This window comes from Lipotes vexillifer, unplaced genomic scaffold (genome assembly GCF_000442215.2).
Source record: "Lipotes vexillifer unplaced genomic scaffold, Lipotes_vexillifer_v1.1 scaffold496, whole genome shotgun sequence".
In the NCBI taxonomy this organism is placed as follows: Eukaryota; Metazoa; Chordata; class Mammalia; order Artiodactyla; family Lipotidae; genus Lipotes; species Lipotes vexillifer.
Genome location: NW_006786690.1, coordinates 3,741,508 through 3,769,343, shown reverse-complemented (window position 1 = coordinate 3,769,343; position 27,836 = coordinate 3,741,508). Strand labels below are relative to the sequence as shown.

Sequence of the window (27,836 nt, the reverse complement as noted above, 5' to 3'; positions counted from 1 at the left end):
TACTACCCTGATCCAGACTGTCCACCGACTCTACCCAAAGACTGACTCACTAGCCTTGGCCGCTGATGCTATCCAGACTAACCCTCACACCCTATTAAGCCCAGCCACAGACTGACGGCTGCCAACTTCTACCCACACTATCTCCAAACCTTGCCAGTCTGGCTGAACCCCAATTCTGGCCACACTCTGACCCCTCACTCTACTTTCAGACTGACCCCTGATTTCGGTCACAAAGTGACCCCCTGACCTTGCCACTGACTGACCCTTCACAGCAGAAATAATCAGAACAATTAAATGCTAAGCTCCAAGTACAGGACAGGGAGGAGTCGGGCGGGGCGGGAAGGGAGACTGGGAGGGCACAGGCTTCCCGGAGGACCCCGGTGGGCCTGGGGCCACACTCGGAAGGTCGGGGAGGCCTCGTGCGGGGCACGTCGCAGGCGCTCGAGGAATGCGAACTGCCTGAAAGAATGAAGGAAGGAAGGAACGGGGTGCGATCCAGGGCGGCAGCCCGGCCCGGGCAAAGCTGCCGAGGCAGGAAGCGGGGTGGGGGGCGCGCCGAGGCTGCAGCGGCCCGAGCGCAGCTGGGGGCAGCGGGAGAGCAGTCGGGTCAGCAACTCCGCTGGGTGGGGGGCCCCCCAGGCCGGGAGGCTGGGAACCGGGAGGCCGCGCTGCTGGCAGAGTGGCTGGGGCGCCGCGAGGCTCCGGATGGGCTGGGAGCCCCGCCCGCAGGCTGCGGAGGGAGCCGGAGCCAGAGCGGAGCCAGCGCTCAGACATCCGGGCGCCAGCGAACACCTGCGAGCGGCCCCCAGGGCTAGCGGGGGGAGCGCGGGTCGTCAGGCTGGGGGCGGGGCCAGCTAGGCTCCGCCCAGCCGGGCTCTGGGCCACGTGGGCCGAGGCTCCGCCCTTGCCCCGGCGCAGAGAAGAGGCTGCGGGGAACGCCTCTCCCAGTAGAGCCGGGAGCGGGCAGAGCGGACCCGGAGGCGCAGTTCTGCGAGAAAGAGAGAGCGAAAGGAGGATTTAGGATGTAGCCTGGGGAATGGAGAAGAGTGGTAGCCGTGAGAGGTGATGAGACCGGGAAGACAGATAATTGACGGTTGTCCGGCACATCCACAGCTAAGGAGAGCTGTAACTGGCCTTCTCGGAAAGGGCACCATCTCCGGTGTCACAGGCATGAACTTGAATCCCTGCTTTGTTACTTAGGAGCCGTGTGGCCACGGGCAAGTTACTTCGCCTGTTCTGAACCTGTTTTTTTATTTACACAGTAAGAATCCCTTCCAAAAGTCCGTTTGTCAGAGCTGATGCAATAGTGAACTGTAAGACTCAGTTAATAGTGAATCTTGTATTTTCAGGGAGCATGGTAGATGCTTTACGCATGTTATTTTTAATCCGAACCACACACCTGCAAAGGGAGTACCATCATCCCATTTCACAAATAAGAGGGAGACCTGGGGTGGGCTTAGGTCTTTCATTCAGCAAGCACTTACTGGGGACCAAATAAAGGGAATGGTGAGGGGAAAAAATTGGCCTGGAGTTGAAGTAAGAACATGGACTTCGAAGCTAGATGGTGCTGGATGGTGGCTTGCTGTGGCACTTCCTTGCTTTGTGACCTGGATCAAGTTAATCAGCCTCTCTGAATCTGTTTCCTCTGTAAAATAGGAATAATGATACCCACTTTGCTGGGTTGTGGTGAGGATTAGAAAAAATTAAGATAAAATAGAGCCTGGCACCTGGTAGGCATTTGATAGGTGTTTATGACAGAAGACAACTATCCTCTCTGAGTTTTCTCACCTAGGGCCAAATTGCTTTCACTCCCTAATGACTAATGAATTGGTGTGCTGGTTTCAGCTTTCGTCCCAGCCACCTGACCAGCTCAGTCTTGGAGGACCTTACAGGCAATTTCCTTGGAATTAGCTTAATAATACCTTGTAGGTGTGTGATGCATTTCACAGAACTTTCCCACCATGATCTCTGTCCAGGGAGGCAGCAGTACAAGAACCACCAGCTGCTGAGCAAGGGAGGAGAGAGGCTTTGAGAGGTGAGGTGTCTTGCTCAAGCTCACATGGCAGATGAGCGATTCAGCTCTTCCTAGCCTTCCACAGTCCCACAGCTTCCAAGCAGGAAGCAGCATACTGTGGCAGAAAGGGCACAAAGTGCCTGGCTTTACTGCAATTAATGGTGTAATGTGGGGCTGGGTGCCTCAGAACTGTTTTCTCAATATCAGCAGTTTCATACAGATGTGGAAACTGAGGCTGAATAGACGCAGTTGCTAGCTTGCAGTCAAACTGCTGGTATGTGGCAGACAAGGATTTGCACCCTTGTGTGGCTGACTTCAGAGCCGGCAGAGCACACCAAACAAATGATCCAAGGTAGACCCAGCCTGGGTCTTGTACTTACTTGGTTTGAAGCAAGAGTTCCTCACATGGGGTGTGAGGGCTTCCCAGGGCATTGGAGGTATGCTATTGCTCGGCAAAGTTTGTGTGTGTGTGTGTGTCTTCTGAAGAGAGCATTCATACCTTACATCAGATCATCGGAGAAGACCAGGAAACAGGTTAAGAACACTGGTCAGCTAGGAGGGTGGTTTGCAGAGACAAAGGTTGCCTCCCCTCCACATGCCCCTGTTCGCCCCTGAAAGCTCACCAGGGTTAAGGCATGAAGGTGGGTGATGACGTGACCTGTTTGTTATGAAATAGTGCAGTAACTCATGCCAGTGGCCAACACACATATGAAATCATATCATAAACAGGAATCTAGTGAGGCCAGGTGCCTGGTGGAACCCACCTGGGGAAGTGCCAGGTGGGGGCAAAGGAGGATGGCATGGTTTGGGGGTCTTGCCCTCTGCCTGACTCTCAGGCCTGGCTCCATGGAATAGCCAGTCTCAGACCCTGCTCTTGTCCACTACTATCATAGTCACTGTAGTTAAGGTTAAAATCCCATCTCTGCCTCTCAAGGGGTTGTGTGAACCTGGCTCCAACCCATTATCCATGAGTCTCAATTTTCCATTTCTGAAATAGGGCTAAAGATGCTTACAGAATAGGCTCCCAATGGAGATGTTATGAGAAGGATATACCAGAAATAAGGGCTATAGGGCCTCTTCCTCAAATTCCCAGTCTAGGCTCAGAGTCTTCAACTACCTGCTGGTAGAGGGATTTGTTCCCATATTTCCCAACCAGCACCAAAATCCTTCTGATCAGAGTGGCTGAGGATTTGAGGGAAGAGACCCCTCTCCTATTTTCTCCAACTTTGAAAGCCCAAGAGAAAATTAAAACAGAGAACGTGAAGAGGGAAATGAAACCAAGCCCAATGATCCATTTATTCAATTCTGAAATGGGTCTATCAACCACCAACCCTGCCTGGGCACCAGGTGAGGCTTCTCTTCCACATCCCCTGCTAGAAAGACATCATGAATAATTAATAGCATTGAGGAAGACAGCCATCTGCTAGTTAGCAAAACAGCTCTGAAAGTACCTAAGAACTGAGACTCAGGAGACCCGATTTCTGTCCTGAGCCCCCAACTTGCTGGGTGAGCTTGTGCCAGTCACTTCCCTTCTCCAGTCTTCCCTCACTTGTTAAATGAGACAGGACAAGGCTCTTCTTTGCACCCAATGGATGTGGGGCTCCCCTCCTTCCCCAGCCTTAGCTGGGTATTCTCCCATCTCCCTTTTAAGGGAATAAGCAAGTTTGCTTTCCCCAAGCTCCAAAACATTAATTTAGTCCCCCTAAATTCAGTCTTGTGCGAAAGTGTTAGCATTAAGGAATCAAGTTACATACACAAGTGTTTAAAAACCGTTTATTATGCAAAATGTTAACTTTTATAAAAAGTTTAATATACATCGCATGGTTACAGAAAGTCACCTTCCTGCAAAAAAGGTACAAAAGCTAAATACTCTATTATAGAGTTCATAATCAGGGCAACAGAGCCTTTCTCCAAGGAAACCAGAAGACCAGCTCTACCGCTGCCTTGCCAGAGTTTGGAGAGCAGCCAGCCCCGCCCCCCATACACCTCCACACACTGAAAGACAGTCTTTAAACTTGGGGGTGGCGTGAGGGCTGGGGGAGGTTGCCCAGCTGGTGCCCAGAGCTAGCTCTGGCTCTTTAGGCTACCCAAGTTCACAGTCCTTCGCTCCCGGGCGCAGGTCCAGCCTCGAGGCAGGGGTTTGGGGAAGTCAAGTGGGCAGGGCGAGGTTGGGGCCCATCCATGCCCTCGGGCTTCCGGCCGTAGAGGGTCCCGGGTCCCAGGCGGAACGGGCGCCAGCACCTGCGTTCTGGGCGGGGGAGGAAAGAAGACCAGGGAGCCGTCAGTTTCCGCCGAGCGCGCCGAGGCGGGGGCCGGCCGCAGACTGGCCGGCGCCAAGGAGGAAACTTGGTCTCTACCTCCAGCTGATAACTCCGCGCCCCACTCTGCCCCCACCCAGTTGGCGCCAAAGGACCACAGGCGGAGCTTGCACCATCCCTCCCTCTTGGAATTAACACTAGCTGGGAGGGGGCTGAAGAAAACACGGATCCTTTAAGGACTCCAAGCTACAAACAGACTGGCTATTTTATTTAGTCGGACCCGCGCCTACTTTCTCGCGTCTTTGGCCACTAGGGAAGGCAGGGACACCGTGTGTTTAAGGTTGAAACGAACACTGGATGGGAACTGGTTCCGTCATTCATTTGATGTGACCACGGGCAAGTCACCTGCACCTCTCTGGACTCGGTTTCCCTAAACCGAGGGGGCGCGGTAATCCCTTAAAAGGCCTACCAACTCCAGGATTTGCCATTTAAGCACCAGCTGCCCCACTTCCCCGCCCCCGGGAGAAGGCGTGGATACTCACCTGGAGGCGCCACGACGTCCAGGTCAGTGGCAGAAGCTCCTTTGGTCGTTGGAGATCACAAGTTCCGGAGCTAGCTCGGCTGTCTGAGAGAAGGAAAACGGGAGAGTTATGCACGGCGCTAGGAAGTTCTTGGGGTCCCGCAGCATCCCAGCCCTGGAGCTCAGCCCCGCCCCTGCTCCAAGCACGCCCACGCGCACCTGGATGGGAAGATGCGGGCCGTCTGGGGGTCCAGGAGCGGGCTCAGCCAGGACCACCTGAAGGTCGAGGATGTAGTCGATGACGCGCTGCAGGATTTCCACCTGGCTAAGCTGAGTGCCTCGCGGGACTCCGGGTACCAGTTCCCGCAGACGCGAGTAGCAGTGGTTCATGTCGTCAAGCAGGCTCAGCGGCTCCTCAGCTGCCGGGCTCTTGCCGCGGCCCCGCGCGATGGCCAGGCTGCGTTCCGACAGGCAGCACACCGCCTCGTAGCAGCCGCGCACCGGGCTCAGCGCCTTCATATTGAGGAATGAGGTTGGAAGTGCCGAAAGAAGAAAAAAGCCAAAGAACCCCTTGAGCAGCTAGCAACGCGCGCACTCTCACGGAGGTCCGCAGTTATAGAGCCTGCCTGGAAGGCACGCCCCTTTATGCAAAACAGCCCGCCTTGGCCCCGCCTCCGTCGACCCTGGGCGTTCACAGCCCGGGTAAATTGCAAACAGGCTTCCTCTGGCGGGTCTGACGCCGAATACCGCGGAGCCGCGGATTCAAAGAATGAGGAAGCGCTGATACAGAGGAGAGGCGGGCCTCTTTGCCAGAAAGGATTTAAAAAGTCACTTAAAACCATTAACTTTAAGAATTTGCCTTTTCCTGGCAGCGCCCCAGATCTTAGAGCTCCCCTGCCCCCTGCCAGTCCACCCACAGCCCAACACTGGTTCGAACTCACAGTCCTCCGAGGTCGTAAATCCCCGAACAGCAAAGAAGCTGTTTTTTTTTTTTTTTTTTTTTTTTTTTTTTTTTTTTTTTTTTTTTTTTTTTTTTTTTTTTTTTTTTTTTTTTTTTTTTTTTTTTTTTTTTTTTTTTTTTTTTTTTTTGGTAAGCAAAAGATTTTTCAAGGGAAACTTGTAAGGAATTAGTGCCGCCTTGTTCCCCAATTTGCTGTTCGTCTGACCTCCAGACTCACTGGCGTCAGGAATTATCTTGTGACCAGAGGGGAAAAAAATTAATTGCGGTGAAGCTGAGGTTACAATGAAGAAAACAGATTTGGGCTAGGCGCTGAGATTGCAGAAGGAGGAGGGGAAGGGGGTTTGAGCAAAGAACACTATTTATTTGAGCAACAGGGGGAAAGAAAAAAAAAAAAAGAAAGCAGCCTGAATCGTGATTTTTGCATGGGGAAGGAAGAGAGCTCCCATTCTCTGGCCCCATGCACTCCATAAGGAGCCAAATATATGCCCAGTTATATTTTGGAAGCGAGTTTGATTAGAATTTTGGACAGGGTTTTGAACGGGGGTGCAGAAGGGATGATTTCTAAATAACCTTTTTAGGAGCTCCCCTTAGGTCAGCAAATCTCTTTTAACTCTCACTTCTCCCTTCCCCCATTCTCCACACACCTCTATGCAGAAAACAATAGTTTGGTAATTTCATCACTCTATTGTCTATCCCTCTCTGCTATGGAAGAGCAGGCCACCTGGACTGGATTATTCTTAGCCTTGCTGAAATGGCTCCAGCTCTATCTGAGAGTCCAGGAAAGGGACCACGGGTCCCGTATCACAACGGGACATTGCATTCAGTATTCTTTGCTTGTCATCTTGTCATTTCCAAGGACTTTTGGGAATTTGCAGCCTCAGAATGCTCGTTTCCATCATGGAACTGGCCAGGTGGGATCCCCCAAAGGTTGCTTCCTTAATCAGTCAGTTGGTAAATATTTATGGAGTCGCTTCACATAAAACAGTGGCTCCTGCTCTCAAGAATCTCACAATTTGGGGAGACAAGATTAACACAGGAAACAATTAAGAGTTCTATAGTATGTGGCACTGATTAGCAGGACAATGGGAGCTCAGAGCTAGGAGAGTCTCAAAATAGTCATAGTAAAAAGGACACTGGACTGGGAATTAGGAGTCCTAGATTCAACATACCAGCCTTGCCAATAATTTGTCATGTGATCTTGAACAAGCCCAGGTACCCTGGCCTTAGTCGCCTTGTGAACAAAATGGGGAAATGGTGCTAAGTGATTATTTAAAATCCTTTCCAGCTCTAGAAGTCTAATGCTTTATGAAATTTGGACAGGCAGGTGTGGGATGGTAAAGGGTACAGAAAGGAGTTATAAAATATTTCCAAGGTCACACCACAAGTAATGGTAGAGCCAGCCCTGAATCCTTGTTCTTTACTGTCATACCACAGGACTCTGTGTCCCAAGAAAGAGTCGAAAGACTTCTTCCTGAAATATAAATGTTTTCCAGGACAGCCTCTTTGGTATAAGAAAACATCCCATGAATGGACAGATCAGTCTATATAGGCTACAGATGTCAAGTGAAGAGCATGCCAGCTATTTGGTCTTGGGAAGGGAATATGGTGGCTATGCGGACTCCTGAATGACCAAATAGAAAACACTTTTCTGTCACGCAGACTTCCGTGGTTTGTGCAAAATAGTCAAGCCCAGGTTCTGGAAAATATCATGGCCTTCAGAGCTAGGCAGACTTATGTTCAAATTCCCATTCTTTTTTACTAATAATGTGAACTTTGGGTAAGTCACCTCTGTGCCTCAATTTTCCAATTTATAAAATGGAGCTAACTAGACCTACCTCATTCCCTCAGCAAATAATTACTAAACGCCTCTTCTCTGCAAGGCGCTTGACATACTCTCTCCCTCACATCCATTAGTCTCCTTGGTGCCCGAGGACCCAGCAAGTGGCCGGTTGAGTGGTCTGTGCTCAGTCCACAGGACCACACAGATTCCCCTCTCTCCTTTTCCCTCCCCCATTACTACCCACTGCTGCCTCAGGCTTGTGCAGCCATTTGCAAAGCACGTTCGCATTATCTCCCAAGATGCTTTCAGGGTGAAATGCCAATGAGCTGGGTGACATAGGCAGGAGAGGGATGCCGGGATCAGCAAGCAGAATTCTGTCCTGGTCATGTCAGTAACTTGCAATGTGGCCTTGGAAGAATTTCTTTCCTTCCTGGGCTTCATTTTCTGTAAAATTGAGGGAGGGGGAAACAAATGACCTCTAAGGGTACTCTCCAATGTAAGATTCTAATTCTGAAAGAAATGGGTTACGGTTGAGAACACTGAATAAAGTTTGAGCCCAAAAGACTTCTTTTTCCCAACAGCGGACTGGAGGGCTAGCTCAGGCCTTCTGCAACTTGTTTAGCGGTGGTGGGGCCTCAGTCTCTTATTCCAAATGCCTCTGAACTTTCTGTTCCCAGTTCTGCTCCTTTTACCAGCTTTTTCCCCCCTCTTGCATTTTTTATTTTTATGAAAGGATGTCATTAAGGCTTTTGTCTGCGCTGTTTTTGTTTCAGAACTTTTCTCACAATCCTATTTTTTGTTGAGGAATCCGCTCCTTTGCCCAGCTGTGGGTCCCGGTCCCACAGCTGTGTTGATCTAAGACTCAGCCCCAGACAGCCTGGCGCCAGGGTGGGACGTCATGCGTTCACACAGGGATGCGTGTCCCAGGCAACCTTTCCTCGGGCAGTCACCGGCCGGCGACTGCCGTCCCCACCAATGAGCGTCCGACACCCGAGAAAGGGGAGGGGTCTGAGCCGCCCCGACCCGCAAGCGGCTTGTGAATTGCAGATGCTGAGAACTTGATAACGTTCCTTGAATTGGGGCCCTTTAAAGTCTTTTTTCCTTCTCTCTATCTCTTTTAGTTCTTTCTTTTCTTTCTTTTGTTTGTTCTCTTTCTTGCCACCTTCTGCCTTTATCTATATATGTTTATAAGTTTTCGTCTTCTTCCTTTTTTAACTATCTCCTCCCAGTGTCAGGAATCATTTTGTAAGCATTTCCAGGAACTGAATCTTTCTTTGCCAAAATTAAAAAAAAAAAAAAAGAAGAAGAAAAGGAAAAAAAGTCAGTGTTGTGCTCTCTGATTTTTTTAAGAGTTGGCAGAACTATTAAGTTATACTGCTTTGTCTTTAAAATTTTGAAAAGTGGTCGGGGGTCTCTGAGCTGTCGATTTCAAAGCCAAAGTAATGATGATGAGAATTGCAGATGTCTTTTTGCCTAAACTGAGCTTCTATCTATTTGTCTACCTTTCTATTTTTTTGCCATTAATGTTGAAAGTGGGGATCAAGGGAACTTCCAGATCTTGCCCAAGGTTACTCTAGATGTCAGTTGCTGACCTGTAGCCAGGACCCAGACCTCCCCCTCATTTGGCTTCCTGTCCATTCTGCCCTCTAACTCTCCTTAGCATTAGGGTGGTCTGCTGTAGTCTCAGGACATCCCCAGATGCTGCATTTTTTAATATGTAACTGTTTTCTCACAAAGTACATATAAAGGTGTGCGGAGGACTTCCCAGCCATACACTTAGAACATACCCCTCCTCCCCCCAAGCAAGGCTAGACCTCAGACTACTGCTTGAGACAAGAAGAGCACGGGGAATTCAGAATCAAGGCTCAAACCCTTGGATGGACTACTTATTCTTCCCTCTGCCTCAGTTGTCTCCTTGTAAAGTGGGGTGAAAAATAATATCCACCGACCTTATTTACAGCTGGGAGGATCAAGAGGACAACGGATGGAAAGTGTCGTAGGAACCAATTAGTTATTTTCATGTGCTATGATGTGATGTAGCCCCTGGTGAGTGAGATAGGTGGTACCAAGTGAGCTTAATGGTTCCTGCTGCGTCTGGTCTCAGGAACATGTGAAATACTGTGAAGGGGACTATGGTGAGCATCTGGATCTAAGGCATGAGTCCTTATAGGAATGGGGATTTCAGGGGCCTCCAAGATGGGCTACTCTACAGTTCAAAGGACTTGGTGCCGCCACTGCCGCTGCCACCACCACCACCATCATCATCATCATCATCCTTCATTGAATCTTAACTATTTGCCAAGTCCCACTTGCCTTCTTATACATTATCTCATTGACCCAATTTACCCATCAGGAGACTGAGGCTCAGAGAGGTTAATGTGCTTGCCCACAGTCACATGCTAATAAGTTGCAGATCTAAGATTTGCACCCAGGTCTGCCTGTCTCAAAACTTTTATCCTTCTGTGTTTATGCTTTTCCTTCTGCCCTTTCAAGGGACCTCCTAGGAAGGTAGTTTGGACCTGAGAGGGTTTTATTCCACCGGATAGAGAAAAGCAAGGGGGGGCATGCATTAGGTTGGAAGACAGACACCAAGGTATTAGGAAATGTCTTCTAAGTAGGGAGACTCAGAGAGCATTGGAAATTTCTTGGAAATTTCCCCCCCCCCCAAAAAAAACCTTCCTGTCCATGCTTTCAGGGATGTTTATTCTTAAACAAAGTGCAGGCTGACTACTCCTGTTTTTAGGAGTCAACTTGGGAGTTGAGTTTCCTCCCTCTCTCCTCCTTTCAACCCAAAGCCAGACTAGCTTGGTCCAGCCATACCACCCTGAAGTTAACTAACCCCTTATGTCAGCAGGTAGGCAGTGACCATGGGATGTCCAGGGGCTGGCTTGGCATCTGGGGTGTGTGTGGGTGGACAACCACAAGAAAGTAGGAAGAGAGTTTGTTTTCTGAGAACCTATCTTGTGCTGCTGCTTTATAAATTCTGTCTCATATAATCTTCTCTGTAGTCTTTTGGGGTAGATATCGTGATAAAGGTATTGAGGTCAAAGAGATTTGTCCACAGAGCTAGCAGGCACAAAACTCCAATAATCAAAATTTGAACTCAAGCCTGTGGCTCAAACATTGATGCATACAAGGATGGAGACAAACATCCAAACTGCACACAGCGTCCAGACACACAAGGGCTAGTTTCCTCACCCTAGCATTTCTAGGCTAATGAGGACAGACAGGGACAACCTCATTTCCCTGTTAAGAAAAGTTTGGAACTTCTAGACTTTGGAGAGCATCAGTAAGTTATGTAGGAATTTAACTCTGATTTAACAAATAGCAAAAGGCAACGAATATGTTGCAGAGGTTTTGCTATTTCCAAAGCACTTTCATTCATGGTTTCATTGAACACTTCCAACCACCATATGGGGCTTATAGCTCACCTGCTTTGTAATCATGTCATATCTGTCTTCCTGGTCTCAGTATCCCTCACAGTGCCTGGCACAGAGTGGGCAATTAGTAAAGATGTACTGAATTAAGTTCCACCCCAGTAATCACTTTTGGGAGACCACTTAGGGGATGTTCTTTGTCGCAGACAGAGGCTGACAGTTGGATTTGGGCTCCCACTAATGGGGTTCATGAAAGGCTTTAGAAAGATGATGGAATCCAAGGCAAGAAAAGATGAAGGCAAAAAAAAAAAGGCCTTGAAAAGCAACATTCACCCTGCTCAGATATTGTCTTGTGTTGGCCTAGATCCCAGCAGCAGTTCAAAAGCTGCGAGGGTAGGTATGGGAGGGATCTGGCCTGGGGACAGAGCTGACCCTGTCAGAGAGGAAAAGTCTCCCCCACACCCAATGGGGCACTGGGGTGGAAATGCAGAGGTGCCAGAAAGCAGAGGCAGAGGCTGCAACTCAGAGAGAGCCTCCTGCCGGCCAAAGCCGCCCTTGAGTGTCATCATTACAGCAGCCCACGCATCAGCAGGCTCATAAGGGATAACTTTTGCCAAGTGCCAACAACGAGTCAGGCATCTTATTTATATTATCTCTCTCAACCCTCGTTTCGATTGAAGCTCAGAGTGGTGAGGTGACTTGCCCAAGGTCACACAGCTGTTGGGAGGCAGAGTAGGGCTGCCTGAGTCCAGAGCTTGTGCTTTGAAGCATGAGCCAGGCTACCAACTGGAGGGAGAAAGGAAGCAAATGCTGGAGAATGGGGGCCTGTCTTAAGGAGGAATTGGGGCTGGAAGGAGAAGGAAATTCTTATCGGAAATCCATTTTGTTCAACAGAGCTTTATGGCGTTAGGCTGTGTGTGTGTGTGTGTGTGTGTGTGTGTGTGTGTGTGTGTGTCTGAGTAAGTGGGTTGTTCTCTGAATGTGTGTTCCTCCCTGAGTGTGTGTTGTTGGCCTCTCTCTGGCTGTGGGACCCTTCCTCAGGGTTGTGTGTCTGTGTCCCTGATGAGAGTGAGAGAGAGAGAGAGAGAGAGAGAGAGAGAGAGAGAGAGAGAGTGTCTGTGTGTGTGTGTCTCCCTGATTGTTCCTTAAATGTGTGGTGTGTCTCCCAGAGTTCTCAAGGCCCCCTGCCTGAGTATACGACCTCCTCTGGGTGTGCAGCCTTCTCCCCATCTGCTCTTTCAACGAGTGTCCATCTTCCCCCAATCTCCGGCCCTGGTGCAGAACAGGGCCAAGAGGACAATGGGCTTGAGCGCCCGGGTGGCCTTTTTCTCCACCCCCTCAGCCCCTGCGACCCCCCCGCCCGCACCCCGCGCCCCGGCTGCCCCCACTCCGGCCCGTCGACCTGCCCAGGCCGTCCGCGCCCGCGCCCCTGCGCCCCACCCCTGCCCGGGTCGACCTCCGGGCCCTCCGCGCCCGCGCTCCGGCCCCGCGCCCCGGCGGCCCCACCCCGGCGGCCCCAGGCGCGCAGCTGCGGGACACACAATCGCCGGCGCCCCCGCCCCGCCCTCCGCGCAGCCCCTTGCCCAACAAAAGCCGCTTTCTTTCCCCACAACAGATTAAAGACCAGGAGGGGGTGAAAAATAGTTTCTCCGGCCCTGGCGGGGGAGGGGCGCGGGAAAAGCCGGGGCTTTGGGGACTCTTTGATGGCAAGTGTGTGGGAAACCCGGAGGAATGTGGCTACTTGGACCGCCGCGGCGGGGAGAGGCGCCGGGAGGAGGGCCCGCCCCCCGGGACCCCCGCGGCCAGGGCACCTCAGATCGCTGCGCGTCTCCCCTCGCGTTCTCCTTGTCCCCCCTCCTACTCTCCCCCATCGCGCCCCTGCTCCTTCGATCTCTCCCTCAAATTCTAATTTCTCTATCTTCTCTCTACTTTCCCTTCTTCTAATTTTCCTTTTCAGGCATCCCTTTTTCATCTCCGCCGCCTTTTCCACTTTTTCTTATTTCTCGTCTCTTCGTCTCTCGCTCCGTGCCTTTCTCTTGATCTAAACATCCAACCTTTTTCTTCTCTTTGTCTTGGACACACTCTCTGCCCCTTTGTGTCCGTGTCTCTGTTTCTTGGCGGCTCCTTCTCTGTGCCTCTGGCTAGGACCCTCCTGGGTTGGCTCATAGGGATGGTGCTGGGTTTAATACGTCTCTGGTCGCCCTTTCTCCTGCCTGTTTGGAGAGGCTGGGAAGAGGGAACAGGGATGTGGGCAGTCTGTTTAAACATCCCTCTCCCTACACACGTGTGAGTGGAGATGGGAGCTGGCAGGGGAAGTCTGGGGGAGCCCAGAAGATGGCAGAGAGGAGATTTGGGGAGGCCTGGCCTGCTGGACCCGGGTGGAGTAGGAATAGGAGCTCTTGGAGGCTTCCAAGGGTTCAAAATTATTTTCGGCCCAGTTTAATTCAGTCTGTGAAAGGAATTCCTGGCCCAGGACCGGATGGTGGCCTTGGGACCCTGATGGGAAATGGGTTGGGTCTCCTGGCCCCCTCCTCTCTAGTCTTTGGGACAGGCTTGGGAGAGGAAGGGGGCTGCTTCAAGACAAAAGGCTTCCAGGTGGCTGGGGGCAGGGGCCTTCCATGTACAGACAGTGAGGTACATGCAAGACACTCAGCCTGGGAGCCTAGAAACCGGGCTTTTGCATTTGGCTCTCCCACTCTCTGACAACCCTGGACAAATCTCCTTTTTGGGCATCAGGTTCCCCACCTGCCAAATGAGATATTTAGATCAGTGGCCTTCCACCTTTCACTACACCCACAGATCCCAAGATCTGATTTATTCCAAATGCATTGTTTATATTAATTAATCTGCTTTCTCATTTTGTATTTATGAAAGGCAAGCATTCAGTCAGAGTTTCTGATTAGCGTGATTCATTATCATGCAGAGCTGTTCTAATTCCAACCAAAGGCACCCCAGGAGACCCCCAAAGCCCTTGGTGCTTTAGTAGTCTGTGCAGCAAAATCCCATGGAAGACTATGGGCTTTGGAGGCAGACAACTTGGATTTGAATCCTGAGTCTGCTAGTGTCCAGCTGTGTGACTTTGGGGGAGGTCACACCCTCCCTCTGTATCCTTATCTGTAAAAAGGAGATATTCATAATACCAACCCCACAGGATCGCGCTGAGCGTTATGTCAGATAACAGATACAACGGTGTAAGAAATTAGGTGCTCAATAAATAGCAGCTGTTAGGATGTTGGTGCTCTTTACCAATGCTGTCCAGTAGAACTAAAATTTAGCCACAGACCTGAGCCACATGTGTAATTTAAGGTTTTCTCGCAGCCACATTTTTAAAAAGAACAAGTGAAATTAATTTCAGTAATGTATTTTACCTAACCCATATACCCCCAATACTATTTGAACATGTAATTAATACAAAAAAAACTATTAATTCTATATTATTTTCATACTAAGTCCTCAAAATCTGGTGTATATTTTATAATTCAGCACACCTTAGTTCAGACTGCCCACATTTCAGGTGTTCAACAGCCCATAGACAGCACTGGTCTAGTTAGTTAGAAAGTCAAGATAGACCTTGGAGAGGAAAGGACACCTGAGTTGAGGCGTGAAAGCCCAGTGGGATTTTAATACTCAGAGAGAAGGCAGGAGGGAAAGGGCAGAGAATGGGATGAGCAGAGGTGCTGATCAGCTTGGCTGGGCAGAAGCTAGAGGGTAACGTGAATGCTGGCTAAGATTGGACAGGTAGATGGAGGTGGGGGTGTGGAGAGCCTTGAATGCCAGGCTAAGAGCATATAGGATGTGGGCATTAATACTGCAGAGTGACTGCCTCTTGGAGATCCACTTTCTTTTCAGGGAAGGAGGCAGCAGTACTGTGGTTTCTAGCACTACAGCTGATTCTATTAAGACCTCTATTAATACTAGCTATCATTTATTGAAGATTTAGGCACAATGCTAAGCATTTCATGTTAATTATCTCATTTAATTCTCTCAACAAATCCTCATACATTACTGATGGGAATGGAAAACTTTGAAACACTCTTTGGCAGTTTCTTAAAAAGTTAACTATAAATTGACCATATGACTTAGCAATTCTTCTGGGTATTTACCCAAGAGAAATGAAAATATATTGTCTACTCAAGACCTTGTAGGGGGATAGTCATAGTAGCATTGTTCATTGTAGCCCCAAACTGGAAACAACCCAAATGTCTATCTGATGAATGCATAAATAAAATGTAGTATAGTCATATGATGGAATATTATTCAGCAATAAAAAGGAACAAACTAGGGAATTCCCTGGCGGTTCAGTGGTTAGGACTCAGTGCTTTCACTGTCTTGGGTCTGGGTTCAATTTCTGGTCTGGGAACTAGGATCCCGCAAGCAATGTGGCGTGGCCAAAAAAAGGAACAAACTACTGATGTATACAATCCATAGATGGACCTCAAAAATATTAGACTAAGTGGAAGGAGCAAGGCACAAAGGACCACATATTGTATGATTCCATTTACATGAAATTTCCAGAAAAGGTAAATTTATAGAGATAGAATGTAGATTAGTGGTTGCCTAAGGCTGAAAAGAAAAAGGGGAGTGGCTGCTAACGGGTACAGGGGTTTTTTTGGAGGGGTGATGAAAAGATTCTGACTGATGTGGTGATGATTGTGCAATTCTTCAAATATGCTAATAATCACTTAATTGTATACTTAAAGCAGGTAAATATTATGGTATATAAATTATACCTCAATAAAGCGCTTTTAAAAAAGAAAAGCATCCCCAAAACATTTGCGATAGATACTATGGCTATCCCATTTCACATATGTGGAAACCTCAGAAAGGTGAATCCCACGGCTACTCAGCTAGGAAGTGGAGAAGCCAGGTTTGAAACCTACAAGGCTGTGCTCTTGATCGGCAGGCGCTCCCACTTCCTGAAGTTGGCTTAGGCAGTGCCCTCCATCTTTCCAGGGCATTTAACTCCCATGTTTGGTGCCAGACATGTTTTCAAGCTGCAACAACTGCTCCTTAGATGACAAGGGTCATGGGGGAGGCGGCAGAGGGCCTGGGGTGGATTTGGGATACTGGGAGAGCCTTCTTCGTGAGAAAGCTCAGGCAGCAGCTGGGCCGGGGTCATCCACGGCAACCCCCATGCTCTGACACCCCTTCCCCAACCCTGTATCCCTCCCAGGGGAGAGAGGAACTTGGCTCCAAAGCTGAGGCCAGAATGTGAGCCAGAGACCTGACCTGACCCCCACCTTAGAATCTACTGGATCTGGGGCTATGACAGGGGAGGGACTGTCCCCAAACCAAACTAACAAACTGAAATCCAACTGCCCCACTCAGCCCTGTTATTTTATGATCACACCATATAATCACACCATAGGACAGGCTTGAATTGAAAGTCATGGGAACTGGAATCTTGATACCCTGGTTCAAGCCTCTATCTTCTCTGTGTCCAAACTCAATGTCCTTGAGCAACTTGCTTACGTTCTCCAGGCCCCAGTTTCCTTATCTATGAAATGGAGACAATGATATTCCCTTCAGAGTGTGGTTGTAAGAATTTGGGGGACCAGAGATTAAATTCACTTCATTTTAGATCACCTACATTACATGTCTTAAGTTGTTATGGTTTTAATAATTGCCCCACTCAAAAGAAATAAGGTTAAAAGAGAATAGTAAAAATAGTTAATAATAAGAGTCAGTATTTTTGGACACTGATTTTGTGCTCTTTCAAGTGCTTTACAGGCATTAACTCATTAATCTTCATAACAACCCATGAAATTTGTATCATTATTACCCCCATTTTACAGATGTGGAAACTGAGGCTCAGAGAAGTTAAGCACATTGACTCAAGGTCACCAGTGTGGAAGGGGCAAGCTGACTGACTCTAGAGTCTTAGCTTTTTGCCATTCAGAATGGAATAGAATAGAACTTAAGACACCAATCTGGTTTACTGGGTCCCGGTGTGTGAGGATAAGGAAAGCAGCAGTTAAGGTGATGGATACAGGGGACTTACCTGGTGGCGCAGTGGTTAGGAATCTGCCTGCCAATGCAGGGGATACGGGTTATATCCCTTGGGTCTTGGAAGATCCCACGTGCAGCGGAGCAACTAAGCCCGTGCGCCACAACTACTGAGCCTGCTCTCTAGAGCCTGCGAGCCACAAATGCTGAGCCTGCATGCCACAACTACTGAAGCCTACGCGCCTAGAGCCTGTGCTCCGCATCAAGAGAAGCTACCGCAATGAGAATCCTGCACACTGCAGTGAAGAGTAGCCCCTGCTTGCCGCAACTAGAGAAAGCCCATGCTCAACAACGAAGACCCAACGCAACCAAAAATAAATAAATTAATTAAAAATTTAAAAAGATGATGGAGGGCTTCCCTGGTGGCGCAGTGGTTGAGAGTCCACCTGCCGATGCAGGGGACACGGGTTCGTGGCCGCTGAGCCTGCATGTCTGGAGCCTGTGCTCCGCAACAGGAGAGGCCACAAGAGAGAGAGGTCCGTGTACCGCAAAAAAAAAAAAAAAAAAGGACGATGGATCCAAAGTAGTTGGCCAAATTTATTAACATTTATTCACATTTCCATTTCTTCCTGCAGTGAGGTCACACATCCCATCTTCACGAAAGTGCAGTAGAGTCTCCATGACAACTGCATTCATGTTTTTACCTTTAACGTAAACTATTGTAGTTTAAAATAGTTTTAAATGAATAAAAGGATTTCACTTCAATGTTTTAAATAGGTAGTACTTTCACCTGGTTCAAAATTCAAAAATCTTTCATGAAAAGCCTCCTCCTCACTCCACCCCTGCCATGCCCCAGCCCACCAATCTCCACACAGCCAGCCAGTATCGCTAGTGCTTTCAGGGGGAAGGGAAGAACTGATACCTTTTGAAATTAGAAAGGGTCTGCTTGATTTGTTCTGAAGCCACAAGGCATAAAGCCTACCTCAGTCTGGTTGATTCCTTCAGGTCTGCCTCTGTCTGATTTCCTGTACCCTTTGATGCACCACTGCTTCCTGCAGGTGATGGTTGGTCTCTTAGGGAAATGGTTGGTCCCTTCTCCCTCTAAACTTTCCCCCGAGGCACCCCCTGCAGTATCTGCTATGCTCCTGACCACGTTCCCTCCCACCTCCAGACCCAGCTGGTTCCTCATCCCCCAGAGCCTGTAAATGCCAGAGAACATCTCATCATCTCACCACGGTTGACCAGGTGGAGCTGAATTCAGAGGTCACACCTGGGTGGCCTCAGGCCAAATCTAGCACACAAAAAAAATTCTTTGGCCTGCCCAGTGATTTCAAAATTGGAAAACTTCACCTGAAAAATCTAATTTTCCAGCTTGAAATATTGGCAGATCCAGCCACACTGAACCTCTATTCATGCATGAATGATGAGATCATCTGGGGCTGAGTAGGTGCCCCCTTTAGAAGGGATGTGTACTCTCTGGATTGTCATGGTCTCCACTATTCCCTGTTGGTTAATGTGGTAGGCAGATTAATGGCTGCTTCGAAGGTATCCACATCCTAGAAAAGGGAACCCTCCTACACTATCGGTGGGAATGTAAGTTAGTGCAGCCACTATGGAACAGTATTGAGTTTCCTCAGAAAACTAAAGATTGAGTTACCGTATGATCCAGCAATCCCACTCCTGGGCATATATCCAGACAAAACTCTAATCCAAAAAGGTACATGCACCCCTATGTTCATAGCAGCACTATTCACAATAACCAAGACATGGAAACAACCTAAATATCCATCGACAGATGAATGGATCAAGAAGATGCGGTATATATATACAATGGAATACTACTCAGCCATAAAAAAGAACAAAATAATGTCATTTGCAGCAATGTGGGTGCGACTAGAGATTATCGTACTAAGTGAAGTAAGTCAGAACAAGAAAGACAAATACCATATGATATCACTTTTATGTGGAATCTATAATATGACACAAATGAACTTATCTACGAAATGGAAACAGACACAGATATAGAGAACAGACTTGGGGTTGCCAAGGGGGCGGGGGTTGGAGGAGGGGTGGATTGGGAGGCTGGGGTTAGCAGATGTAAGCTATTATATATGGAATGGATAAACAACAAGGTCCTACTGTATAGCACAGAAAACTATATTGAGTACCTTATGATAAACCATAATGGAAAAGAATATTAAAAAAAGAATGTGTATATATGTATAACTGAATCACTTTGCTGTATAGCAGAAATTAACACAACATTGTAAATCACCTATACTTCAATAAAAAAGGAAGGCATCCACCTCCTAATCCCTGGAACATGAATATGTTATGTGAATATGTTACATTACATGGCAAGCGGGAATCAAGTTTGCAGATGGAGTTAAGGTTGTTAATCAGCTGATCTTAAAGTACGGAGGTTGTCCTGGATTTTTTTGTTGGGTTCAATGTAATCACAAGGGTCCTTAAAAAGTGAAAGAGGGAGGACTTCCCTGGTGGCACAGTGGTTGAGAGTCTGCCTGCCGATGCAGGGGACACGGGTTCGTGCCCCGGTCTGGGAGGATCCCTCATGCTGCGGAGCGGCTGGGCCCGTGAGCCATGGCCGCTGAGCCTGTGCGTCCGGAGCCTGTGCTCCGCAGTGGGAGAGGCCACAACAGTGAGAAGCCCGCGTACCGAAAAAAAAAAAAAAAAGCGGAAGAGGGAGACAGAAGGAGAGTCAGAGATGTAACAATGGAAGTAGGGTGTCATGTTGCTTGCTTTGAAAACGGAGGAAGAGGTCACAGAACAAGGAATGTCAGCAGCCTCTAGAGGTTGGAAAACACAAAGAAATGGCTGCTCCTTGATTTTGTCCCAGTGAGATCTTTGTGGAACTTCTAACCTAAGAACTGTAAGATAATAAATTTGTGTCATTTTAAGCCGCTAAATTGTAGTAATTTGTTACAGCAATAAGAGAAAACTAATACAGTTTATATGGGGGTGGGGGTTCTCTTAGGTCTCTGGGGATGGGGGAGTGGGGCACAGCAGGCAAGGGCTGCTGTAAGTATGTAAGACACTTAGCTTAAGATGCTCAAAAAATGGCACCTAACAACTCCTGAACCTGCGAGCCACAACTACTGAAGCCCGCGCACCTAGAGCCCGTGCTCCGCAACAAGAGAAGCCGCCGCGAGAGGCCCGCACACCACAACGAAGAGTAGCCCCCGCTCGTTGCAACTAGAGAAAAGCCCACACGCAGCAACGAAGACCCAACGCAGCCAAAAAATAAATAAATAAAATTGATTCTTAAAAAAAAAAAGAAAAAAGAAACGCCATTGATTGTTATAAGGAATAGGCTTGTCAGGTGGGCTCAGGCAGAGGGGAGACGTGGGGGGTTCTTGCTTTGGCTTTTCCTCTGTCTGCTCTCATAACATTCCTCTGCCTGGTTTCCTTCCCAGAGTCCAGTGCTCGCTGAGAGAGCAGCTAGGTCTTGGAGGAGGTACATGGTGAACACTCAGAGAGTTAGCAGGTGTCAGCAGCCAGTGGAGCCATCTGATTCCTGACTGAGGACAGGGTTAGAGGGTCAAAGCAGAAAAGCAAGGACTAGGCCCCTGGCTGGGTAAAACGGCCATCAGAGCTGCAGGTGGGAGGATCAATAGCGGGCCCTGAAGTGGGGTGCAAGGTGGGACAGGGCACAGAGTTGGTCCAGGCTGGAGGCCTGTTCAAGGTGGTGCTGGCTGCTGTGGGCATGACTGATGGTTAGGAGTCCCGAGGGCGGGCAGTAGCCTGACTTGCTGGGAGGGAGCTAAACTAATTTATCCTGAACAATTACTGATGACTGCTTTGGCTTACCGTGTCACACTTGCCAAAACTATTCATGTTTAATAGTGCATATCACTCCTACATAAAACGATGAAATTCCATTTCAGGTAGCAGAGTGTCTGAGAAGGAAAACCTCGTGGCCAGGGAGATGTAGGATGCCACGTGGATGGCCACATGACTCACCTGCTCTCAGGGCCCTACACCCCCAGAAGGTCTCCCATCTTCTAGTTTCCATACCCTTAAATGTCTTTAGGATTTCACCACAATCCTTTCACTTATTTTCTGTGTATTTTGGACAAGTTTGTTTATTTATTTTTAGCAAATACTCATATAATACTTAATAGGTGTTAAGGCACTGTTCTAAGTACTTTACAAATATTAATTTGTTTAATCATCATAACAACCATTGACAGAAGTACTCTTATCTCTATTTGATATTATAGATGAGGAAACTGAGGCACAGAGAGGTTAAGAAATTTTCCCAGGACCACACACTTAGGGAATGGCTGTACCTTCTGAGCCTCAGCTTTCTTGTCTGTTAAATTGGGTTGTATTATAGAAGAGTGCCCTCCAAATAACAGAGTTTCTCAGCTCTGGCACTACTGACATTCGGTGCCAGATAATTCTTTGTTGTGAGGGCTGTCTTGTCCATTGTAGGATGTTAAGCCGTATCCCTGACCTCTACCCATGAGATGCTGGTAGCAACCTCCCCTCCTAATGACAATGTCTCCAAACCTTGCCCAGTGTCTCCTGGGGGCACAGTCAACCCTGATTGAGAACTCTTGCTCTAATAGGATCTGGGGAGGATTAAATGAGGTAATGCATCTAAGATACTTCCATAGCTTCCTTTCCCCATCCTTCTATGCCTACACTGGGTGAATTCTGCGTCCTCAGAACCCTCTTTATCTTTCTGTTCCTTTAGAGATCTTGAAGATGTGCCCACCTAAATGTGGACTGGGTGCTTGAGAGCCTCTTGCAAAGCCGAAGGTGGCTTCAGGAGTCAGACCTGTGTTCTGGTCCCATCACTTCCGCTGACACTGTGTGTGGCCTTAGCTGAACCCCTTTCCCTCCCCCAGCCTCAGTGTCCCCATGTGTCCAATGAGGGGTTTGACCTAAAAGCTTTCCAAAAGGTCTTCTAGCTGCAGAGATCAGTGACTGGGTGATTCTTACCAGATACAAATCCCCCTTACAAAGTCCAAATTCTTCCAGAGACTTAGTCATTCCAGTGTTTGAACTTTCTCGCAAAAGCCATTTGAAAAATTCCTCCAGCTTAAAAAAAAAAAGCTATTAAAGGAAAGTAAAAGTTTCAAAACCAAATCCTAAGCAAACACCCCTGAAAACAATACACACACACGCACACACATGCACGCACACAACACCCAAGGTAACTCCGAGAACAGGATATGAAACCTCGCAGGCTGGCGCTAAGAAATGATTCACAGGCCTTTCGAGATGCTTCTATTTCAAGGCATGATCCGCCCACTGGATCTGGTGGCTCCAAAAACAAAATAAACCTTAAAGAAGCTGCCGTTTCTTATCTCAACAGAGTTAGCCCAGCCAGCATCCTCAGGTCTCAAGGGCTCCAGCCAGAAGACAAGATTGAGTCCTGTGAATTCCCTTTCTGTTCTATTTCAAGTCTCATGCTGCAGGCTTGTTTAAAGTCTTTTGCATCCACCTTTGGTTGGCTGACCCCGAGTTTAAAGCAACACAGCCTAATGGGTTTACAGCACAGCCTGGGAGTTCATAAGTTTTGTTTAGCAATGTCTCTGTATGGCTCTGTCCTACTACATTCTGGGCTGATCATTCCAATAACTGTCTCCACCTAAACAATCTTACCTGGCTTGGGGATTGTGCTAACAATATTATACTTGTCCAGGAAGCATGAATTATAGCACACCATTCAAAATATCATGCTCTTATGTAAAACAAAAATATAAAAGTAATTTATTCGTTCAATGAAATGCTTATTGAATGCTTACTATATACCAAGCTCTGGGATGTACTGGTAAGATCCAGTCCATGCCTTCAACGAGCTTTGTGAATAGGAAAATCTGACAAGTTAAAGGTAGTAGAAACATATGGATTTCCTATTTCTTATAGGAAAAGGCCTGCATAAAAAGTGATACCAAAGTTGGAGCAAAATTTAAAGAAATGCAAATGCTTGTGATATGGTTAAGTACATTCTCATCTGTGCTTACCCTTGATTTTTTTGTTTGAAATATAGAAAAGTTCTACCCTTCATGATGCTTCAGTTGCTCTCTAGAATCCTGCAGAAAAGGTCACCATCTGGGCCAAACCTACTCTTCTTGCCAATAAATTTCCTCACCCCAATCATATGTTCACACCACCATTGCTACATGGTGTCATCCCTCCTCTTCTTGTCTCTGAGGTCTGACTCAAAAGCCCACTTCCCCCAGGAGGTATTTGCAGACCTATCTGGCCACGTTGTCACTATTCCTAAACACACAGATCTCATGCTCTTTACTTGGCTTTTAGCCTGTCCTGCTTTTGACCTCTCTTGTGTTTCTGTCCTGAACTTTTACCTAACTTGTGAATCAGGGGAAAGAGGACAAGAATTGGCATTTATTAAATGCTTTCTTGGTGCCAGGCTAGCCCCTTCCTGCACATTTTGTGCCTGGCACAGAGAAAATATTCAATAAACATTTGCTGACTGAATGCCTGGGTGGTTTCACTTCAACCTAATAATAACTCTTTGAGGCAAATGCTATTAGTATTCCCATTTTAGAAATGAGGAAATTGAGGCACAGACGGGTTAAAGCCTGCATTTGAGGTCTTTCTGCTAACGTTCAGGTTCATTCTATTAGTATTCCCATTTTAGAAATGAGGAAATTGAGGCACAGATGGGTTAAAGCCTGCATTTGAGGTCTTTCTGCTAACGTTCAGGTTCATTCTCCTACTCTGTATTGTTTTTCTTTCACATACATATTTTTTTCCCTAAAGTATCTTGCACATAGCAAGTGCTTAATAAATAGCTACTGATTGATAGGACACACACCATGCTCTCTACTTTACCCCATCCCAGACGCTACTACTTGCTCTCTTTTATGGGTCCATATGCTTTATTTCTACACATAGTTTAAAAACCATCCTGCTGTTATCTGTGCCTGTCTGCCTCTCCCGCTAGACTGTTGGCAGCATTAATGCAGTATGCCTTCTGTGTGCCTGGCTGGCACATGGTTCATGCTCCATGAAGGTCTGCTGAACTGGGGTGGTGGTGGCGACAGGGTGGGTTGAATTATGCCTTTAAAAAGATAGGGGCTTCCCTGGTGGTGCAGTGGTTAAGAATCCGCCTGCCAATGCAGGGGACACGGGTTCGAGCCCTGTTTGGGGAAGATCCCACATGCCACGGAACAACTAAGACCATGCGCCACAACTACTCAGCCTGCGCTCTAGAGCCTGCAAGCCACAACTACTGAGCCCGCGTGCCACAGCTACTGAAGCCCAAGCTCTACAGCCCATGTTCCGTAACAAGAAAAGCCACCGCAATGAGAAGCCCATGCACCATAGGGAAGAGGAGCCCCCAGTTGCCGCAACTAGAGAAACCTCACACACAGAAACAAAGACCCAACGCAGCCAAAAGTAAATAAATAAATAAATTTATAAAAAATAAAAAAAATTTAAAAAGGTATGTCTAAGTTCTAACCCCAAGTATCTGTGAATGTGACTTATTTGGAAATAGAGTATTTACAGATGTAATTAAGGTAAGGATGTCAAAATGAGCTCCTCCTGCATTCAGGGTGGGTCCTACATCCAAGGACTGGTATCCTTATAAGAGAAAGGAAAACAAGATTTGAGACAGAGAGGAGAATGCCGAATGAAGACAGAGGCAGAGATTGGAGTCGTGAAGCGCAAAGCCAAGGGACACTAAGGACTGCGGTCAGCCATCACAAGCCAGAGGAGAGGCATATGGAATGGATTCTCCCTCTGAGCCTCTGGAAGGAACTAGCCCTGCTGACACCTTGATTTGGGGCTGCTAGTCTCCAGAACTGTAAGAGAATACATTTCTGCTGTTTTAAGCTACAAAGTTTGTTCCAGCAGCCCTAGGAGAATAATAGGGGTGGAGCAAGAGAATAATCCTGGCTAAGAAATTCAGGGCTTGAGAGAAACAGCTTTGACTTTGGGGTCTTGTATACCTGGCTTTGGCACTTACCTGTTCTATGGTCTTAATTAATGGACTCTGCTCCTCTGAGCCTCAGTTTCCTTCTTTGTAAAATGTGGACAAAGTGATAGCTAACATCTATAGGGTGCCAGGGAGTGTGCTAAGCCCTTTCCATGCATCCTAAGACTCGGCCTGAATAACAGTCCAGGAGAAACCATTAATAAAATAAACTGGGTTTGAAATTTACAGTCTCACCTTGCCATGCCTGAAGATTCTGCACCTGCCATTGTTTGGCTCTGAATCTGACATTGTGATAATGCATGACAAGAGCACAGACGGAGTCAGACAGAACCAGGTTCAAATCCTGGCTCTGGCGTTTACTAGCTGGGTAAACTTGTGCCATCTGTTTTGCCTCTCTGAGCCTCAGTTTCATCGTCTGTAAAATGGCCATGGTACTGGTCTCTACTTCATAATGTTGATGTGATGACTGCATTAAATGATATAAAGGAATGCATGCAATTATGAGCTGTTCCGTGAAGGGTTCCAAAAGTGCAGTTCTGGCACATAGTAGGTCGTCAATGAGAGGAAGTGGCTGCTATGCTGAAAATGATGGTTCAGGAGGGGACAACCCAGAAGAGCAAGGGAGTGAGAAGAGGACTACAACAGCTGGTGGTTGATTTTCCCAGCGGAGGACTGAGGGACGGCGAGGGCCTCTCGGGCAGCTGCTTCCTGGGGTTGTGATGTCACCAGCCCATCCAGGAGGCCATGGTACCCGCGCCTGTCACTGCCTCCCAGCTGGCCGGCTCCATTTCCTGCGCCCCGAGCCTGCCCTTGCCTTCTTTCTCATGACCCTGGGGAGGCAGCTGGACTGCAGCTCAAGGAACAACTCCCATCTGCAAGTTGGGAGAGCATGAGCCCCTCCTCCTTCCCCAGGGCTCCTGCATCTTGGGAGGGACCCTAAAGAGTGACTCTTGTCCAGTGGTTTTCAAACTGGGTTCCTCCAAGCCCTGGGATTCTGCAGAAGTGCCTCAGGGACCACTGAGGGTAAGGAGGGGGAGTATGGTGGGAACAAGGGGTACACTAAGCAGGGTACCTTCTCAGGCCACCCCCTCCACTGCTCAGAACAGCCCCACCTTTTGTCTTGTTTACATATTGGGACTTCATATAAAATTTAAGTTCGGAAAAAAAGATTCTGCGAGAAAAGAAAGTTGAAAAATCTTTGATCTTTTGTGGTATGTGAGTTATATCTCAGTTTTTAAAAAACCCTCTGATCTATTCTACCACTTTCATTTTCTAGATGGGAGGCTGAGGCCAAGCAAGGAGAAACAGCCCATGCATGGTCACCCAACAAGTCGGCAATAGAATTGGGAACCGGGCCACCTGTTACAAGCCAGATGCTGTTTCTACACCACGTGGTACCAGGAGTGGGATGGAGGGCAGACAACTCTGGTTGCCACATCTGACCATCACCACCTCATCCCGTCACTCTCTGGGACACAGCTCAGATGCAAAGTGGGGCCACTCAGTGACTAAGACAGACAAGCTTGAGGCTAAACCACCAATCATCTTGTCTCCCTGAGCCTCCATTACCTTCCTCTGTAAAAAGGAGATACATGGTGCCTAAAGAGGGGTAAAGGGAAGAGCAAATTTATTAGTTGTTCTTTGAACAATTTTTTTTTTTTTTGGCAGCACGTCCTGCGGGATCTTAGTTCCCTGACCAGGGATCAAACCCAGCCCTGGCAGTGAAAGCACCAAGTCCTAACCACTGGACCACCAGGGAATTCCCTGAACAAATGTTTTTTCAGTGCCTACTATGTGCCAGGCATTGTACTTGGCTTTGAAAAATTGAGAAGGGACCAGGATGTCAGGCTCCCACCCTCATGGAAACTTACATTTTTATGGGAGAGGCATGAGCATGTAAATAAACAAATGACAACAGGAATGTATCAGAGAATAGTAAGTTCTATGATGAGAATAAAAAGGATGACAAGGTAGAGACAGAGCACCTTTCTGATTAGATTGGGCAGTTGGAGAGGATCCTCTAAAGAGGCGATATTTGAACTGAGACCTTGAAGAGGTGAGGACCCAGCGAATTCATGCTAAGCAAGGGTGCGGTGTCAGTGCTGAAGAGCGCGTGAGGGATGAAACTGCCCACCATGAGTATCCATCTGTATCACAATTGCATTATTATTATACATATGCAAATGTGATGTGAACATGTCACATGTGTGTTTCTCTACTTGTGTTTGATGATGGTAATGACTGTTAACCATTTTCGCACACTCACAGTGTGCTGTGTCCTATTCTAAGCATTTAGATGTGTTGCTTCATTCTCATAGCCACCCTGCCAGGGAGGCACTATTATTTCTAACATTTCACCCATAAGGAAATTGAGGCTCAGAGAGGTAAAATGACTTGCCTGAAGTCACACAGCCAGAAAGTGGTAGAGCTGGAACTTGAATCCAGTCAATCCAGGGTCTGGTTTTAACCACTGCCCAACTTTGCTTAATCCACTGTCTGCCCATAGTAGGTGCTCAACGAAATGGATGTCTGCTTGAGTTTGGGGAGAGGGAACTCTGAACACACCTTTGGCACGACTGCCCCCTGAGTGGCCCATAACGTCCTGTGCTTACCTTCCCCTGCCTTGCTCCCACCAACCTTCCAAAATAAATCCCTAATGTCCCAAATTGGGGGGTGGGGAGAAATGACTGTCGAAAATGTGCTGGCAGGAGACACGATAGTGTCTGCAATCATCTGTGTGGATTGTGAAACCTAGACAGGTTCTGAGACCGTGACTCACAAATTTTACATCAAGAAGGAAATTACAAAGAAGTAATAACTATGAACATCGTTTCACAGAGCATCCTTCCCAGGCTGTGTCACCCTGGGCCCCGGATCCTATATTTTAGTCACAGCAGGCATCTGGAATACAGATGGGAGCCTCACAGACCCTCCCCCAAGCTCAAGACATCCGCCTCCCAGGTCCTCTCACTCCAGAGAGTTGGGTTTGGCTCTTCCCAAGCTGCCCCCCATCCTCCTGTAGTTTTCTAAGATGATGATTC

General features: G+C 47.9%; 1 protein-coding gene across 1 annotated transcript; it reads right to left on the bottom strand.

Moving 5' to 3' along the window:
* Positions 1-3,769: 3,769 nt before the first annotated feature.
* ID3 (inhibitor of DNA binding 3) lies at positions 3,770-5,675 on the bottom strand. The gene is made up of 3 exons (XM_007459179.1): positions 5,012-5,675; positions 4,815-4,897; positions 3,770-4,262 (listed from the first exon to the last, which is right to left on the bottom strand). Exons 1-2 carry the CDS (start codon positions 5,309-5,311, stop codon positions 4,838-4,840), a joined length of 360 nt encoding a protein of 119 aa, XP_007459241.1. The 5' UTR covers positions 5,312-5,675; the 3' UTR covers positions 3,770-4,262; positions 4,815-4,837.
* Between the last annotated feature and the right edge of the window lie 22,161 nt (positions 5,676-27,836).

Coding starts and splice junctions, on each gene's coding strand:
- ID3 (XM_007459179.1), bottom strand. CDS start 5,311: ATGAAGGCGCTGAGCCCGGTGCGCGGCTGCTACGAGGCGGTGTGCTGC. Junction 4,898..5,011: donor GCCCGCATCTTCCCATCCAG/GTGCGCGTGGGC, acceptor TCCTTCTCTCAG/ACAGCCGAGCTAGCTCCGGA.